The sequence below is a fragment of the Xenopus laevis genome, chromosome 1L, assembly GCF_017654675.1.
Source record: "Xenopus laevis strain J_2021 chromosome 1L, Xenopus_laevis_v10.1, whole genome shotgun sequence".
NCBI classification, from domain to species: domain Eukaryota; kingdom Metazoa; phylum Chordata; class Amphibia; order Anura; family Pipidae; genus Xenopus; species Xenopus laevis.
This window is the reverse complement of record NC_054371.1, coordinates 164,074,488-164,094,778: the sequence shown is the minus strand read 5'-3', so window position 1 is coordinate 164,094,778 and position 20,291 is coordinate 164,074,488. Positions and strand designations below refer to the sequence as shown.

Below are 20,291 nucleotides of genomic sequence, written 5' to 3'. Positions count from 1 at the left end.
ACACTGAACAGGGCAGTTATTAGGACACATTTCCCTCTGCAGCAACAAGACTATTGTTCATACTACTTCCGGTTTGGCAAAGATCCCCTCTGAAATGGTGACAAGGCTACAGACATTGCTGTATGAGCAATTCCGTTCCAAGAATATCTTGGGAAGATACTGACCTTTGAGACAGAATTCCAAGGGTGACAAACATGCATTAACCCCAGAGGCAGCCTTTCTGGAGAGGGCAGCTTCTCATTTTGCCAACTGCTGCTCTAAAATAGCTCTATTTCTTACTGTGGCTTTAAAAACCACATTAAGGGGCAGATTTATCAAAGGTCGAGGTGAATTTTCGATTGAAAAAAAATCGAATTCCGAGCTATTTTTTGTGTACTTCGACTAGAAATAGTACAAATTCGATTAGAATTTGAAAAAAATTCGAAAATTATCATGTACTGTCTCTTTAAAAATTCGTCTTTGACCATTTGCCATCTAAAACCTGCTGAATTGCTGTTTTAGCCTATGGGGGACTTCCTAGAACCTATTTGGAGTCAATTGGTGGACTTTGAAAAATCTAAGTTGTTTTTTGTTTTTTGGGAAAAACTTTGAATCAAATTCGATCGAATATGCCTTCGATTTGAACTATTTGAATTCGGCCGAATACGGACCTATTTGATCGAAAATGGACCTATTCAACCAAAAAAACTTCGACTTAATTTCAGTTGGTCTTTTTGAATTTGAATTTCGAAGTTTTTTGAATTTGAAATTTGACCCTTGATAAATATGCCCCTAAGTCTTGTGAGTATGGCACTGGCTCTCCAATAACAGGGTTGCCACCTGGCCGTATTTTACTGGCCTGGTCGGTAAAAATGATGGTTGATCCCAATGTTATTAATAGGGAAAAAAGATAAATATATAGGAAGACTGGTATCTTTTTCCAGAAAAGGTGGCAAGTTTATCTCCAAATGATACAGTTGGGCCTCTGAAACTGGTTTTTCTGATAGGGCCCTGGCTCTGAATATGATCCTATCAAAATACCCAAATTATATAGTGAATAAAGTAGCCCCTCTTCTAAAATATAAGGATATTATAAGTTACCGAGGAGTTTCATGACCATATACAGGTCATGGAACTCCCAGGTAACTTCTAATATCCTCATATTTTACAACAGGGGGTACTTTATTTATTATAATACACAAGTTTCAGTGAGTCATGTGACAGAAATGACATCAGAACTCATCGTTTATAACTGAACTCACTGTTTATAATGATATAATTTACAGGATATTCATGGCTTTTGTGTATTATATATAGATAGTCACCCAATTTAATCTGTAAATTTCCAGCTCAGTAAGAGAGGGGTGGATAGGATGAAACACTGAGCTAACATAAATAAATATGGTTAAAAGACACTTAAAAAACGTTGGTTGGTTAATACAACTGGTAAAAAGGGCTCAGTAGCTGATACACGTCCTTCTACAACAAATAATAACAAAGAACAAGCGAAAACTATGTATTAAAATACTCCAGATGGCGCAATATAATTATTAGCTGATGTAACCCGGAAACTGCGAGAAGCTTTTTGGACATTTTTCTTGTGGGCAAGTCGTTCTACGGGAAAAAAGTATGAAGAGATAGCCTGTATCTATGCAGCTGCTACCCATAAGGTGGTGGGGCTGCGTTTAGAAGGAAGGGAGGCAAGTCCAGTGAGCTACACAGTGCGCTACAGAGGTTTGGGCGTGAGGCGTTTCCGACATGTTTGCGGAAGTGAAGTCAGAGAACACGGTTTGTTTTTGAATTTAATGGCGGCAAGAAGAACATAAGGTAAGACGCGGTACAGCGTTAATGAGAGAGTATAGTCACTTATTGCTCGCCACAATTCGATTTCCTTTTTCGCGTACAAGATCGGCACGTGTCGCCTGTCAGACTCCGTGCTTCGCTGTGTCTATGGGACTGTAACGTCTGCGTCACTGCAAAGCTTGCCTTTTGCTGCCCCGTGCTGTGGCTGCTGCCTTTCTCTTATGCATTCGAGTCTGCCTCTACTAATGTCTTTCTGTTGGTATAACACTGTGGAGGGCTACATAGGCGCTAAATTGCACCTGTCCCAGACTCCAGTTACCCACAATCACCAGTCGTCACTTCATTTAGAGCAGCCTCCTCCTTCAGATTAGAAAATGCAAATAATGTTCAAGTTACAGTGTTGTAAATTGTCACCAAAAATGTAATGATCGCATGAAATCTATTTCAAATGTTAATAAAGAATCAGTGCGATCCCTATGCAGTCAAGCTGTGATTTTGTACATTGTATGTTTTTGTTCATTCATAAGCAGAGTATTTGTCTGTAACAATGTTATGCTTTCTGTAATCACTCATATAAAAACATATTTCCTTTGTCCTTATATCTTCTTATATGTATGTCAATAAATGTAGCAATATTATTGAAAAGTTCCTCCGTGCTTACAGGTTCTAACAATAATAACACGTGTTTTGAAGCCAGTATACATAGGAAGTTGTATGATACATTATCGTGAAATGGTCAAAGCTTCCATGTCCAATATATGGCTCTCCATATGCAAACAAACAAGTGTTGGTGCAAGGCACACTGCTGGACCACGTATAGATCAGACCAAAAATTGGTAGATAAAAATAGATACTTTTATTTATACAAACATCTCTCGCCTAACGCGTTTCGTGTCGCTAGGACACTTAGGGGCCGATTCACTAAGCTCGAGTGAAGGATTCGAATGAAAAAAATTTGAATTTCGAAGTATTTTTTGGGTACTTCGACCATCGAATTGGTTAAATTCGTTCGAATTCGAACGAAATCGAACGAATCGAACGAAAAATCGTTCGACCATTCGATAGTCGAAGTACTTTCCCTTTAAAAAAAAACTTCGACCCCCTACTTCGGCAGATAAAACCTACCGAAGTCAATGTTAGCCTATGGGGAAGGTCCCCATAGGTTTGCTAACCTTTTTTTGATCGAAGGATTTTCCTTCGATCGTTGGATTAAAATCCTTCGAATCGTTCGATTCGAAGGATTTAATCGTTCGATCGAACGAAAAATCCTTCGATCGATCGAATGAACGTTTAGCGCTAAATCCTTCGACTTCGATATTCGAAGTCGAAGGATTTCAATTCGAGGGTCGAATTTCGAAGTATTTTTAACTTCGAAATTTGACCCTTAATGAATCTGCCCCTAAGTCATAGGCTATATATATGAGGTAATGGCACTCACATCACATATCTAACTTGATAAAAATATGTTATCATGATTAACTGGTCAGTATTATTTTCTGACTTCGCTCTACTAAGCCACCCGTAATGAGTTACTAAAGGCGCAAGAACCTCCATAAATTATTTTTTTTTGTTGCCACAATTAGATCCTGTACAATGTGATTGCAGTACAGTCGCAGAAAAAGCAATAGTTCAAGGTTTTTAAAAATTTTACATGAACAAACCTAAGTGGAACCTCTTATATTATCTACATAACATTGTTGTTGGTCGCTTTTAGGTGTATCTAACTGGGCTTCAGGCTGTGCCTTTTGTTACTACAAGATCTTCCAGAAGGTCTACCCGGCAGTTTTTGGAACCACTGATGTTCCTCGCCTTTGAGGTGAGGTCTCAAACACTTTGTTTTCAGATTGTTCTCCAGAAGACTTTTTTTTAAATTGCTTTGTATTTTTTTTTACAGTTTATACAAAATATAAGTTTGAAGTTTAAAGGGTGGTTCACCTTCAAACATCTAGTTGTTTTCAGATAGATCACCAGAAATAACAACTTTTTCTACTGACTCTCTCTTTTCTGTGTGCCCATTTTCTTATATTAGGGATGCACCGAATCCAGGATTCGGTTCGGGATTCGACCAGGATTCAGCCTTTTTCAGCAGGATTCAGCTGACCCGAATCCGAATAGTAATTTGCATATGTAAATTAGGGGCGGGGAGGGACCGTTTTGTCACAAAATGTTTTCCCCTTCCCACCCCTAATTTGAAAATACAAATTAGGGTTCGGAATTCACTTTGGCATTTGGCAGAATCTTTCGTAAAGGATTTGGGGGTTTGGCCGAATCCAAAATAGTGGATTCGGTGCATCCCTATCTTATATTGAAGTGTAAAGTTTCATTTTTCACCTTCTAAAGCAGCTCTTGGAGGGGGGGGTCGCCGACCCTGTAACTGTTCTTAATGGATACATTTAGTTGATACATTTCTTATCTTTGTCCCTGCTGAACAGAATCCCCGAGTTTCATTACGGGCAGCTGTTAGAATTGATACAATAGTTGCTAAAACTCCGGAGATGCTGCTGAGAAATGGATCAACTAAATGTTGCAAAATTGTAACAGTTTAGAGTCTGCATCTGAATTACTGAGCTGCCAGACAAACACCAGAGACACGAACATTCAACTTTAAACTTAGATTTTGGAAAAACAGTAAATAATAAATAATGGAAAGTAATTGAAAATAGTCTTTATTTCTGGGGAACAATCTAAAAGCACCTGAACAATTGAAAAAAGTGTGAACAACCCCTTTAATATACCTGTCTCTGGTGTTTCAGTCTGACAGCTAAGAAATTCAGGTGCAGCCTTTGAACTGTTACAATTTTGCAACATTTTGTTAATACATTTTTCAGAACCTTCTATGGAGTCTTGGCAACTATTGTATCAATTCTAATAGCTGCATTTAATGACTACTAGGAGATTTTGCTCAGCAAGGGACAAAGATAAGAAATGTATGACTAAATGTATGAATTTAGCAACCCCACTCCCCCCTCCCGGAGCTGCTTTAGAAAGGTGGAGATGGAGAATTAGATTTACACTTCAATATTAGAAGAATGGTCACACATAGAAAATAGAAAGTACGTGAACTATCTGAAACTAAATGAAAAACAACCCCTTTAAAGGAATAGTTCAGTGTGAAAATAAAAACTGGGTAAATAGGCTGTGCAAAATAAAAAATGTTTCTAATATAGTTAGTCATCCAAAAATGTAATATATAAAGACTGGAGTGAACAGATGTCTAATAAAACAGCCAGAATCCAACTTCCTGCTTTTCAGCTCTATAACTCTGAGTTAGTCAGTGACTTGAAGTGGGGCCACATGGTACATTTCTGTTCAGTGAGTTTATAATTGATCTTCAGCATTCAGCTCAGATTCAAAAGCAACAGATATGACCCATGTGGCCCCCCCTCAAGTCTCTGATTGGTTACTGCCTGGTAGCCAGGGTAACCAGTCAGTGTAAACCAAGAGAGCTGAAAAGCAGGAAGTAGTGACCTGACTGACATGTTAAACATCAAATCACTCCATCCTTTATACATTACATTTTTTGCTAACTAACTATATTAGAAACATTTTTTTATTTTGCACAGCCTATCTGTTTACCCAGTTTTTATTTTTACACTGAATAATTCCTTTATGGTAACCACACACAGCCCGACCTGCACACTATCACATTGACTGGGCTGTGATCCAAACAGATGCTTACTATACAATGGGCCCTACACTTGCATTCCAATCTTGCCACAGTTTCAATTGATGGAACCAAAGGCTCCAACATCTGGAACAGCAGTAAGTAAGGAGGAGCCGCAGAACTGCTGATCCTCTTCCTTTCTTTCTCCATTCAATGGAAATTTTCTCCCAGGTCCGATCAGTGTCAGACTGGGATGCCAGGGGCCCCCCAGAAAATCTTAGGCTGAGGGCCCACTTTCCAAACTATTATACCTCCTCTCCTCACTAAACCTCTTTATTCTCCTAGTGTCTTTTCTCTACATACTATACTCTATTCTTCCATTATAAAGCCTCTTTGTTCCCATAATGTAGTAGGGAATGAACAAGCAATAGGCCACGGACACCTGGGCCCACCGGGAGTTTTCCTGGTATCCCGGTGGGTCAGTCCGACACTGGGTCAGATGTCTGAGGAGCACCATGACAGGCCGCAACTGCGCAGGTGGTTAAGCAGCATTGTCAAATCTGAACATGTGTGGCTACCTTTAGTGTTAGATATTGGACATTGGAAGGCTTGGGTATTGATTTGGTGTTCTTAATGTGCTGTATAATCTACCCCCCATTGTTACATTGACTTTAAACAATGATGAACTGATATTGGTACATTAAATATATACATACCCGAAAGAGACTCTTTGTGGAGTTGGAAATGTTAAAATTGACATTGTTTCTAGTATACACAGTACAGGACTGAACAATATATATTATATCTTTAATATTATTATTTTTCTTTGTTCCAGCTTGTAGATTTTTCAAAAAGAATCACCTAGTGGATACTATCGGTGACCACATTGGTTCTTCAAATTCATTAATAAGTCTAAGTACTTGTAGAAGGGCAGCATCACTATGGAGATGAACAAAAGGGTTTATGGGAGCACCCTATGGCTAAGTAAAATGGAAGTACAGGTATGGGATCCTGTTATCCAGAAAGCTCATAATTACAGAATTGCCATCTCCCATAGATGATTATCCAATTAATCAAATTTTTTTAAAAATGATTTCCTTTTTCTTTGTAATAATAAGACAGTACCTTGTACTTGATCCAAACTGAGATATAATTAATCCTTATTTGGCTTATTTAATGTTGAAATTATTTTATAGTAGATTTAATGTATAATGGAAAGATCCATTCTCTGGAAAACCCCAGGTCCCGAGCATTCTGGTTAACCGGTCCCATACCTGTACATCTGATCTGGCCAAATTAAATACAACATACAAGAGAGAAGGTATTAATCACTGTACATTACTAGTGTATGCATTTAAAGGGGATGATTTTATGCATACTAGTAGATATTAAAGGGATACTGTCATGGAAAACATGTTTTTTTCTAAAACACATCAGTTAATAGTGCTACTCCAGTAGAATTCTGCACTGAAATCCATTTCTCAAAAGAGCAAACTGATTTTTTTATATTCAATTTTGAAATCTGACATGGGGCTAGACATTTTGTCAATTTCCCAGCTGCCCCTGGTTATGTGACTTGTGCCTGCACTTTAGGAGAGAAATGCTTTCTGGCAGGCTGCTGTTTTTCCTTCTCAATGTAACTGAATGTGTCTCCGTGAGACATGGGTTTTTACTATTGAGTGTTGTTCTTAGATCTGCCAGGCAGCTGTTATCTTGTGTTAGGGAGCTGTTATCTGGTTACCTTCCCATTGTCCTTTTATTTGGCTGCTGGGGGTGGCAGGGAAGGGAGGGGGTGATATCACTCCAACTTGCAGTACAGCAGTAAAGAGTGATTGAAGTTTATCAGAGCACAAGTCACATGACTTGGGGCAGCTGGGAAATTGACAAAATGTCTAGCCCCCTGTCAGATTTCAAAATTGAATATAAAAAAATTTGTTTGCTCTTTGCTCTTTTGAGTGCAGAATTCTGCTGGAGAAGCACTATTAACTGATTCATTTTGAATTTTTTTTTTCCCCATGACAGTATCCCTTTAAGTATGATGGGACTTGTTTTGGCAAAAGTTTGCAGTAATGGCATATCCAGATTCCTTCGTTTGGATTCTGTTTGCTGCATCTAGTGCTATTTGGAAGTATACACAGAATGTCCCTTTCTGCCCAACAGGTTTGTGGTGGATTTGTATATTAGGCAGGACTCTAAATTCATAGACACCACTGAGGATTTGTGGTCCATGCATTGGCATAGTTAGTGCCAATGCATTGAACCACATATACAGCAACTATTACCCAAATATGTGAAATGCATGTTCTTGTCTTTTCAGAGATGCTGAAATTCAAGTTTGGAAGCCGCAGTGCTGCGGATGCTATTTCTTCTGACCCCATTACCAGCAGGGCAGCACGGCTTAACAACTTTTTTCAGGTAGTATTATTGGTATTTCCTTTTGGACATATAGTTTTATTACCACATGTAGTTACAACATACTGACATAATTAGAGCTCTGTGCAGTTTTTTTTTTTATACAGACTTTTTTATTTTTTGTCTCTTCTAACTCAGTGTTCTCTCTAGCCCATTTTAGCCAGACAAATCATTTGGCTAATTTCCTCCACTGGGAAGTATCTTAAACAGAAAGATAGGCCCAAGGTTTGATTGTGTCCACAGATCCCAGCCGGCTCCCACTTGTATCCCTTCAAGTCCGAAAATTCTGTTGCTAAAATAAAAGAGCCAGCGCCAGAGGCACGGGAGACAGACAAACAGGCAAATAGGGTAATATAGTTTTGCAATGTTGCCACCTCTTGTGTAGGGAACAGATCGTTTGTTACACCATATATGTGTGACCTTCCTTTACTGTCAACCTCCACCAAAAAAAGGGTTAAAAAGACTCTCCTCAAGAGCTTGTTTAGATGGGTACTCACAAACAGGTAATATCAACTTGCACGTAAATTCTGAAGCGCTTCCCTTCGTGTAGACTGTAAATCAACATGTAGCAGCAAATAGTGTAAAAATCTTTTTAATATTTATAAAACAAAGTTTAAAATGTACTCACATGGCAATGGTTAAAATAGAGCATATCTATGCACCGTCCAACTGGAGGCCCCTCTGATTGCACCAGTCCACAGCAACAAGTCCCATGATGATCAGGCTTGGGAAAACGAATATAAGAATGTTTGCGTTCGTTCCTTGTGTGTGATGGTTGTTTGCGTTCGTTCCTCGTGTGCAATACTCGGCGCCTACCAGTGACGTCACCTGCCTTACGCGTTTCGTCTTGCGGCTTCCTCAGAGGCTTAATTTCAGCTGCGCATGCGTTGATCTTTTATTCCGTCTCTCCTTGCGTCTCTTGACGCTTTCCCCCCACGTTCGTTCGTTGCTATAGGAACGCGTCGCTTTCTGATCGTTAGGACTTTCGTTGCCATAGGGACGCGTAGTTGGAAACAGAACGATCTCTTTATAGCTATTTTGACGGGGCTTCCAATTGGAGGGGATTAAAACAAATACAGAACTTTTTCGAAAATACATCATTATACAAGTTGTTTATGATATTTAACAAAAACCACTCCTATCAAAAAAGGGGGAAGGTAAATAAAAAATGTGAATATGAATTACAAATAAAAAAATACTCGAAAAAACTCAAAACATTTTTTAAAAAATTAATATAAAATTGTATATATCTCTCTCTAGATGGATCACCTGAAATAAAATAAAGAGGGATATTAAACAGCAGTGTTATTTTAGAATTTTTTCATTCATTAACCCTTTACACTTTCGTGCCCACTCCTCGAAACTGGGTGAATGATATTATTTAGCACTATACATTTAGACATTGCATTTACCTACAAAAACGCTCTCAAATTTATGTCTACATTCAGACCACTTGGTACTGATGTTTCCATTTGATATATCCATCTACTTTCTATCTGCAACGTCTTTCTCACTAAATCACCTCCTCTCCATCCTCTTTTTATCTGTTCTATACCCCAGAATTTTAAACCTTTTGGATTTTTCCCGTGTGTTGTTTTGAAGTGTTTTGATACACTATGAGTGTCCAAACCTTTCTCGATGTTCCTTATATGTTCTCTCATTCTATCTCGTAGAGGTCTATTTGTTTTTCCAATATATTGAAGTCCACATGGGCACTCTAGGCAATAAATGACATTTTCTGTAGTACATTTTATACATTGTCTAATTTTGAAAACTTCATTTGTGACATTTGACATAAATTGTTTTTTCTTAATGCCATATTTACATGCTTTACATGTTGCACACGGAAAAAAACCAAGCCAAGATTTATCTATCTCTTTGCGTTTTATGCTATCAGTTATGAGATGGTTATGCGTTAGAACTTGTCTGAAATTTTTTGGTTTTTTAAAAACTATCCTTGGCTGGGGGGGGAGGGACTGATTAAGTTTTTCATCTCCTCTTAGTATATCCCAATGTTTTTTAATAATTCCCCCTATTTCTTTTGCTATTGGATTATATGTGGTTGAAAAAACAATTTCGTTATCTTCATTTGGTTTCTTTACCTTACCCTCCAACAATGTTGTCCTTGGAATATTTTCGACCTTTTCAATAGTCTGTTTGATTAGGCCTTTACTATAACCCCTTTCCTTAAATCTATTGCCCATAAAACTCAGTTGTTTCTCTATATGTTCTTGTTCGGAGCAGTTTCTCTTGATTCTACACATTTGGCCTAGAGGTATATTTTGTATCCACCGAGGGTGGTGGTTACTTGAGGGTATAACATAATTATTTGAATCCACAGATTTGAAATATGTCTTTGTATGTATTTTATCCTGTTTTATGTATATCTCAAGATCTAGAAACGTTATACTTTCTGTACTGATGGTTGGTGTTAATTCAATATTTAAATCATTATTGTTTAATCCACTTATAAATTGTGTTACTTCTGCTTTAGTGCCTTTCCAAATAAATATAATATCGTCAATGTAGCGCCGCCACAGGAGTAAGTTCGCGCCCAGCTGTATTAAGGGGAGTATATTGTGTATCTCCCATAAGCCCATAAATAGATTCGCATAGCTGGGCGCGAATCTCGTTCCCATGGCGATGCCACACAACTGTAAATAAAATTGACTCTCAAACCGAAAATAGTTATGTTCTAGAATAAATTCTATAGAATTTAGAATGAATTCTTTTTGTTCACCAGTCATGTTATCATCATTTTCTAAAAAATACGCAGTTGATTTTATACCTTGGTTGTGTCTTATTGACGTATATAATGATTTCACGTCTAAGGTGCCAAAGATAAAATTTGGCCCCCATTCTATAGTATAGTATCCATCTAGAGAGAGATATATACAATTATATATTAATTTTTAAAAAAATTTTTTGAGTTTTTTCGAGTATTTTTTTATTTGTAATTCATATTCACATTTTTTATTTACCTTCCCCCTTTTTTGATAGGAGTGGTTTTTGTTAAATATCATAAACAACTTGTATAATGATGTATTTTCGAAAAAGTTCTGTATTTGTTTTAATCCCCTCCAATTGGAAGCCCCGTCAAAATAGCTATAAAGAGATCGTTCTGTTTCCAACTACGCGTCCCTATGGCAACGTAAGTCCTAACGATCAGAAAGCGACGCGTTCCTATAGCAACGAACGAACGTGGGGGGAAAGCGTCAAGAGACGCAAGGAGAGACGGAATAAAAGATCAACGCATGCGCAGCTGAAATTAAGCCTCTGAGGAAGTCGCAAGACGAAACGCGTAAGGCAGGTGACGTCACTGGTAGGCGCCGAGTATTGCACACGAGGAACGAACGCAAACAACCATCACACACAAGGAACGAACGCAAACATTCTTATATTCGTTTTCCCAAGCCTGATCATCATGGGACTTGTTGCTGTGGACTGGTGCAATCAGAGGGGCCTCCAGTTGGACGGTGCATAGATATGCTCTATTTTAACCATTGCCATGTGAGTGCATTTTAAACTTTGTTTTATAAATATTAAAAAGATTTTTACACTATTTGCTGCTACATGTTGATTTACAGTCTACACGAAGGGAAGCGCTTCAGAATTTACGTGCAAGTTGATATTACCTGTTTGTGAGTACCCATCTAAACAAGCTCTTGAGGAGAGTCTTTTTAACCCTTTTTTTGGTGGAGGTTGACAGTAAAGAAAGGTCACACATATATGGTGTAACAAACGATCTGTTCCCTACACAAGAGGTGTATTTGCCTGTTTGTCTGTCTCCCGTGCCTCTGGCGCTGGCTCTTTTATTTTAGCAACATAATTTCCTCCACTGTCTAGCTCAGGGATCCCCAACCAGTAGCTCGTGAGCAACATGTTGCTCTCCAATCCCTTGGATGTTGCTCCCAGTGGCCTTAAAGCAGGTGATTATTTTTGAATTCCTGGCAAAATGTACTGCCAAACAGAGCCTCAATTTAGATTGACAAGCCACATAGGGGCTACCAAATGGCCAATCACAGCACTTATTTGGCACCCCAAGAACATTTTTCAAGCTTGTGTTGCTCCTTTTTCTACTGAATGTTGCTCATGGGTTCAAAAGGTTGGGGATCCCTGGTCTAGCTAATCTCTGTCTCAGCTGTGCCCCCGCATAGTGCGTAGAGTAGAAGATTTAATACTGAAGCTGATAGGACTGTTTGTTGTGTTTGTAAAATATATAATTTTTTTCCACATGTTGGTTTGTTTTCTGGAGGGAACACTGCAATTTAACATTTTCTTAATCTTTCTCCTCCTATCCACGAATGCCCCTTTACCCGATCATCATTTTTAACCTGTTCTATTACTCACATAATGGCTGTTTTGTTTTTCTTGTACATTGCAGACCACAGTGGCAGTTGGCTATAGTTGTGTCGAAGATGTAACCATTCACCAAAAGTGCTGTTTTGAAGGGGGCCTTTATACCTTACATAAATAACCACTAGCTAATGACGAAAGGGTTCTTAATACAATCTTTGAATTAAATGTATTTTTTCAAACCATTTTTTGCTTTAACCTTAAGTAACCACTAATAGTATGAGTATATGACTCTAAAAGAAACACTTTCTTCCAAAAAAAATTTCCTAAAAACCACAGGGGGTTATTTATAAACACTGGGCAAATTTGCACCTAGGCAGTACCCCATGGCAACCAGTCAGATGATTGCTTTCAGTGTTCATCCTTGAGCTGGCTGAAAAAAAGCTGATGGGTTGCTATGGGTTACTGCTCAGGTGCAGATTTGCCCAGTGTTTCTAAATGAGCCTCTCTGTCTTCTCATTGGAGTGCTCTTTCGTTGGCTTAAAGCCCTCAGTCTTATTTAGAGACAGGTGCAATCCAAGATCTGAAATAGTGTTTGTGTAGAATTTAACAATAACCAATTGCAACTTAAAAGAAAGAAACAAAAGATTTTACCAGTATTGAAGTTAAATTCTGTTTAGAGGGTGCAACAGACTTATAGGAAAATGCAAATTGTCACATTCATGCTTTGGAACAGCTAGAAACAAAAAAGGTATGCATTATGTGACTCCTAAAAATCTCTATTTACTAACATAGATGCAAATTTGCACTGGCACAGTAACCCATAGCAAACTTTTAAATGTGAGTTTTGGCAAGTGTGCATACACGGGCAGATATTGAGTAATACAGGTATGGGATCCATTATCTGTAAACTCAGGAAAGCTCCAAATTACGGGGCGGCCATCTCCCATAGATTTAATTGTAATCAAATTGTTCACATTATTAAAAATATCTTTTTTCTCTGTAAAAACAGTACCTTGTAATTGATCCCATCTGAAGTATAATAAATCGTAAATGAAGACAAAACAGTCCTAGGTTTAAATGATTTTTTAGTAGACTTAAAGAAAAAATTGAGGACCAGTTGTGTATTAGGACTATGGGTCCATTTTATATTGTTATATGTCAAATTTTATTTTGTCATTAAAAAAAGGTTAAAGGAGTTAAATTTACCTTAAAGTTAATTTGTACAGTTACTGTAGCACTTAAGTACATAAGCTTATAACACTATGTGCCTTTGATTCAGAGATCCTGCTGGGTCAGCAAAAATATCTGACAGTCACTAGATTTTCAACTGTGCTTCTCTTTGCATTTGTTTAAAGGAACTAATAGTAGTTGGATGTATAAATCTTTTCCTTTCTCACCAAAAACTTGTAGATATTACTGGCTCATCTTGTTGTTTTTTAGTGTCTTACCAAAAAGCAGTAATTGACAGTGGCCTAGGAGTTGTGGAAAATGAATTAGATCGAATTCTCCTTTGAACTGTATAGGTTTTTTTCTTAACCTGTAGAGAGACGTAATATAAATCTATGTGGGTACTCTAAGAAAGGGCATAATCCTAATGTTTTAGTAAGCCCTATACCACATAGACCTGTTTTACCAGTATTTATTGAAAATATATACTGTATGAATTAGTGCCTCATGGGGCCCCTATACTTCCTGGGCTCCCCTGCAGCTGCCGTTTCTGCTTCCTCTGTAGTTACGAAGCTGGACCGAACCATAATGAATCTTAAACTTCATAGGTACTTTTCCTCGAGTTGTAAGGACTGAATTTTCAGAATGCAAAGAAGAAACCAGAAGTCTACTCCATTCTTCAACTTTGCGCAATATTCTGTGTTCTCCCCAGTAAGACTTAACTCCTGGCCTGGGTTGCCATAGTGGGGGATAAAATGTCTTATGCCTTAGCTTACCCTTGCATATTATAATATAGAACTTTTACCAGACACCAATAGAACTGTGTGCTTCTATGCCTATGGAAAGTTTTTTATTATGACAGGTAAGGCTGGGACGTTTACAAATAAAGCTGAGCTGAGCGGCTGTCAAAACAGCCTGAGGAGAATACTGATCTGACTGGTTTCACACATAAATCTGGAACCTCACTGATAGCAATCATCCTTGGCCTCCCCCAAGCTGCTGGGGCTGTTTTCTTTGCCCTCTATGTTAGTGTTAATCTCTGCTAATGCTGATATGTCTATTTGTTTTTGTTTCAGGGAAAGTCATCATGCCAGTTTCCTTTTCAACAACAATTAAATGTCCTGAGTCGAGAGGGTCTTTTAGATTCGTTATTTGCTCTTTATGAAGAATGCTGCAATCCTGCATTGATGAAGATTAAACATGTATCCAGCTTTGTAAAAAAGTGTAAGTCTCTTCCATTATTGTTTTTTCCACTACTGTTGAAAATATAAATTTTTTGATCTGTCAAATAACTGCCTTTACAGTAAGATTAATGTGTTTCACCTTAGCGATGTGGGTTCTGCAATCTGCTGCACTTGACATGGAAGAACCATCTTATTTAGTAACATTTGGACCAATCATGTTTGTAGCATTAAAAAAATAAATAATTTCATGTTTTGTTTTAAATAGAAAATGCAAGCACTTTTTCAAACACTACCTTCCATTTCAATTATGAGTGTCACAAAAACATTTTTAGCAACTTAATCCATCATTTTTATATTTGGCTGAATACTGAAACCTTCACAAACATTGGTTCAGTGAAACATTTGCAATATTACTATATCTGAATCCTGCAATAAGTGATAGAAACCTGAATGAAATCCTAGATTTGCTGCATCTCAATCAAACCACACTAGACAAATTGCACTGGATTTAAGGATTATTGTACATAAGGGGAGGCAAACAATGAAAAATATGTTGAGGATACTTTAAAATACATTAGAAAACAGCACAAAATCTAGTAAAAAAATAATTGAGCTTACATTTTTTTTCTAAAATAAATACTGAGATTCTGGCACATAAAACTGATATGCAGTTAAAAGGCTTCAAACTGTTTCCAATTTAATAGTTTATTTTAATATTCTCTAGTTATATTGGCTATATTAATCCATAAAAAAGATGCTGTAGAAGTATTAAAACCCATCATATCTATCAAAATAATGTCAGTAATTACCTACCTTTTTGGATAGTAGCTGTTGTTTTTGTTTTCTTGTGAAAATATACTACAGGTATGGGATCCGTTATCCGGAAACTCATTTTCCAGAAAGCTCCAAATTACGCAAAAGCTGCCTACCATAGACTCCATTTTATCCAAATAATCCACATTTTTAAAAACTTTCTCTGTAATAATAAAACAGTAGCTCATACTTCTTCCAAACTTAGATATCATTTTAATCGGAATCAAAACCAGCCTATTGGGTTTATTTAATGTTTACATGATTTTCTAGTAGACTTAATGTATAAATAATCTAGAAAGCCCCCGATTACGGAAAGGCCGGCTCCCATAGACTCTATTTTATCCAAATGATCCAAAGTTTTAAAAATGATTTCCTTTTCCTCTGTTATAATAAAACATTACCTTTTACTTGATCCCAAGTAAGATATAATTAATCCTTATTGAAAGAAAAACCAACCTATTGGGTTTATTTCATGTTTACATGCTTTTCTAGTAGACTTACGATATGAAGATCCAAATTACAGAAAGATCCATTATCTGGAAACACCCAGTTCCCAGTATTCTGAAGTTTGGTTGTACAGTATAATATAACTCAAATTTAAATGATTCTTTTCTAGACTCTGACACTGTTGCAGAGTTACGAGAGCTACAACCCAGTGTAAAAGACTTTGAAATCAAGAATGTTGTTGGACGTGGTCATTTTGCAGAGGTGCATGTAGTTAAGGAGAGAGTGACGGGAGACATCTATGCTATGAAAGTGATGAAGAAGAAAGCACTCCTTGCACAAGATCAGGTATATAGTAAACTATTTTGTGTAGCTGGCTCATGCCTAATTTTTAACAACCCTGGTGTAAATTCATTTACGTATTGTTAATTATATATCTTGTCGAGCAACATCCTCTACTGGATGCCATAGAACAATCTGGCTCCTACTGCAAATCCTTATTGGAGTCTATTTAAAGGCTTCTTAAAGAGGTACAACTAAATATGTATATACTGAATATGTGTTCAGTAGGGACAAGAGAGCTGCTATTTTTTTTTTACTATGCATAAAAGCATCTTGTCTGAATCAAGCAATGCAATAGATCTTAAAGGGATTGTTCAGTATAAAAATATAAACTGAGTAAAGAGAGAGGCTGTGCAAAATAAAAATGTTTCTAATACAGGTAGCTAGCCAAAAATGCAATCTATAAAGGCTGGAGTGACTGGATGTTTAACATAACAGAACACTACTTCCTGCTTTTCAGCTCTCTTGGTTTCCACTGACTGGTTACCCTGGTTACCAAGCAGTAAACAATCCGTGACTTGAGGGGGGGGGGCACATGGGTCATAACTGTTGCTTTTGAATCTGAGCTGAATGCTGAGGATCAGTTGCAAACTCACGGAACAGTTATGTCCCATGTGGGACATAACTCAGAGTTAGAAAACTGAAAAGCAGGAAGTAGTGTGCTGGCTATTATGTTTGACATCCGGTCACTCCAGCCTTTATACACTACATTTTTTGCTAACTAACTAATTTAAAAACATTTTTTATTTTGCACAGCCTTTCTATTTACCCAGTTTTTATTTTTACACTGAACTGTTCCTTTAAAAGCTTGCATGAGAAGATGAAGTGAGGAAAAAAGCTGATTCCCTGAATCAAATGATTTTCAGCCCATTCTTTTTTCCATACTATTACAGGTATGGGATCCGGAAACCCGTTATCCACAATGCTCTGAATTACCATAGACTGCATTTTATCCAAATAATACAAAATCTTAAAAATGTTTTCCTTTTTCTCTATAGTAATAAAACAAATTATTTGTAATTGTAAAAAATTGTTGTAAAAGCCTTTTTATGCATTTTTGATCAATCTTTGTAAGGAAAAAATATCTTCTTTTTCTGCTGGGTGCAACCATTTTCTGTAGGTTTCTTTTTTTGAAGAAGAGAGAAATATATTAAGCCATCATAACAGTCCTTGGATTCCTCAATTGCATTATGCCTTTCAAGACAAAGAACATTTGTATTTGGTAAGTGACTTTTCTCAATTATGACTGAAGAAGCACAGGTGAAAACAGCACAATACAGGAACAATTTGAGGAAGTTCTGTTAACCTCTTCACTGCCATTCACCTTTGATCTTGATGTGTGATGTTGTGGTCTATCGCAGACTACACGGCATGGCATAGATCAAAGTTTCTAGGAAATGCAGAATCTTTCATATGTATGTAGGAGTGTTCCTCCAGACTATATTAGAACCTGTCTTTTCATAATTGAAGACTGTGCCAAAAATTCTTGTAGAATCAAAAAACTAAATGTTATAGCAGCTCAATTGACTGTCTCAAAAAACACAAAATATATAAAGTGCTGCTTGTATTTTTCTTTTGTTTATTGCTTATTCTGATCATCAGATGGTCTCACTAATTAATTTCATTGTTTGGTATCTCAGCTGATTCCCATCTTAACTCATGAACTTTCACATGTATTATACCACTGACCCTTCATACAGTACCTCAACTGATTCCTATCTTAACTTGTGTATCCACTGAACCATCATATACTCCTATTAAATAAATAAGGTCTAACATTTGCTTAGGATAAGTAGCACATTATCTGTTTTGGGACAATAGGGGGTTCCCCAGTTCTTCATAAACATACAGTGAAACATGGACATCTAGATCTTATTACAGTTAAAACATGGACTATAGGTGGCCATAGACGCACAGATAATTTTGTACAAAACAAATTTTTGTATGATATTCGGTGCATGTTTGGTGGGAAAAGAGCCGATATCAGCAGAAGACTTGAATATCGATCGGCTCGTTGTTCGGGCTGGACAGAAAATTTTGATCGGGTCCCTTTGAAGGCACCCAAACATTGGCCATTGTTAGTGCTGAATCGTCAGATACAGGTAGAATTCTATTGTTTCTACCTGTATATCGGACGATTCAGCTCTACACGTGTGTATTGAAACGAACCATCTTTCTTGGAAAGATCTTTTTTTTTTTTTTTTTTAATTTTTACGTCTATGGCCACCTTAACAATACTTCACTTTAAGCTGGTTAAAGTCTTTATTTGTTATTTCTTGCTTTGCTTATGAATTTATGTTTTTACTTTCTATGAGTTAATACTGTCTCCAGTTAATAAGCAAGGTTTTAATATTAATTGGATGGATTTTACCATAGGTGGTACTTTTTCCTTCTATTTTAAAGCTATATTTGGTGACTTATTAATAAGGGGAATAGTAGCTGCCTACACTTAGTTGGCAATTTGTTTCATATGCTTTATTTCTCTTTGTTTTAAATCTTTCATTATTTATTTTTTTATAAATATGTTTATAAAATATACCCATGAGCACTGTCTGTTATTGATATTAGTAAGCCCGTGTTCACTGTATCACATAATATTAAGTTTGGTACAGTGGTCAAGAGGATGACACTTCTACAATGTTGAGTCAGTTTCTGACCCTAACCCTGTTTCAGAGAATTTGTATGTTTGCCCAATGTCAGCTTTGGTTAACCTTAGATTGTAAGCTTCAAAGAGACAGTGACTGAAGAAATATCTCTGTAGTGTGCACTACAGAAATGTGTTGCCACTAGATTAATTACCGTATATACTCGAGTATAAGCCGTCCCGAGTATAAGCCGAGGTACCTAATTTTACCTCCAAAAACTGGGAAAGCTTATTGACTCGAGTATAAGCCTAGGGTGAGAAATGCAGCAAAATAATTGAGGGTTTCTGCTCCCATTGGAGGTGCAGGCGTCTCGTTTTAGGATGCCGGCGACTATTCTTGGATGGCGGCGAATATTCTTGGAGACTATTCTTGGACAACCGGCGACTATTCTTGGACGCCGGCGACTATTCTTGGACGCCGGCGACTATTCTTGGACGCCGGCGACTATTCTTGGACGCCGGCGACTATTCTTGGACGCCGGCGACTATTCTTGGACGCCGGCGACTATTCTTGGACGCCGGCGACCGTTTTTTGCGCTTGACCCGAGTATAAGCCGAGGTAGAGTTTTTCAGCATATTTTGGGGGCTGAAAAACTCTGCTTATACTCGAGTATATACGGTAAGTTAATAAATAATGAATACAAGGAAAGTAATTATATGTTACCCTTTTGCACAGAGTAGGCTTACTTTACAGCCAGCATAGGTTCTATTATATGTGGCAATTAAGCAGTTAATAGATCCAATAACTTACAGTAAATAAAAGTGTAAACATAATTTTCCTATAGTAATAACCACTAACTGACAGAGAATCCTTTTTGCTGCTCTTATATTCATAAAGAAACCCTTCCTGATTCTGTGAGTCATTTCAGTTTACCAAAACCAATAATGAGGTATCTATTCTTATATCTAGTCTCCTCTGTAACAATCCACCCTGATGGATAATGCTATATATCTTGACTTGTCTTACTTTTCAACCGATCTTTGTGAAATGTTAACATTATCTCTTGTTCTAGCACAGCACCTGAACCAGTCTAAAAGCTTATATTTACATTTTTTAAATTGGTTGCCTTCTCTAATGATATGCCATAAATCACCACATATAGCGGTTGAAACATTTTGGAATATGTGTCTGTGGTTTCATTCTTGTTTTCTAAATGCCTATTTTTAACTTTTTGCAGGTTATGCAATACCAGCCAGGAGGAGACTTGTTTGCACTCATGAATCGCTATGATGAACAGTTTGATGAAAACATGGCCCAGTTTTATCTAGCAGAATTAGTTCTTGCAATTCAAAGTGTTCATCAAATGGGTTATGTGCATAGGTGAGTGAGATGAGACATTACACAGGTGTTAAAACATGAACACAACTAATTAATTTCACTTGCATGACTATCCTGCCTTGTTGCTTTACAATTAATAGGTAATCATTATTATTTTGTAATTTATGAAAAATGTTGTTATACTCACGAAATGTAAGAACAAACTAACTTACAACAAAAACAGACTAAACAAACTGCTATTAAAGAAGAAGGAAAGTCATTTTTATTTGGGAGTGCAAATGTTAGGCACCCCCAAGTGATCACATTTATTTACCTGACACC

The 20,291-nt window shown here is 37.1% G+C and overlaps 1 protein-coding gene across 7 annotated transcripts in view; it reads left to right on the top strand.

Annotated features, from left to right (window-relative positions):
- Positions 1-1,594: 1,594 nt before the first annotated feature.
- cit.L (citron rho-interacting serine/threonine kinase L homeolog) overlaps positions 1,595-20,291 on the top strand; it is an 87,253-nt gene continuing 68,556 nt past the window's right edge. For 2 of the 7 annotated variants that reach the window (XM_041566307.1, XM_041566298.1), the window contains exons 1-7: positions 1,596-1,806; positions 3,497-3,598; positions 7,704-7,801; positions 14,341-14,488; positions 15,878-16,053; positions 17,168-17,269; positions 19,870-20,012. In XM_041566307.1, the coding sequence (XP_041422241.1) occupies positions 7,706-7,801; positions 14,341-14,488; positions 15,878-16,053; positions 17,168-17,269; positions 19,870-20,012 (665 nt within the window). In that variant the 5' untranslated portion in view covers positions 1,596-1,806; positions 3,497-3,598; positions 7,704-7,705. Of the gene's footprint in view, positions 1,807-3,496; positions 3,599-7,703; positions 7,802-14,334; positions 14,489-15,877; positions 16,054-17,167; positions 17,270-19,869; positions 20,013-20,291 lie in introns of all 7 variants that reach the window. The other 5 variants (XM_018261521.2, XM_018261506.2, XM_041566317.1 and 2 more) reach the window with 4 other exon arrangements.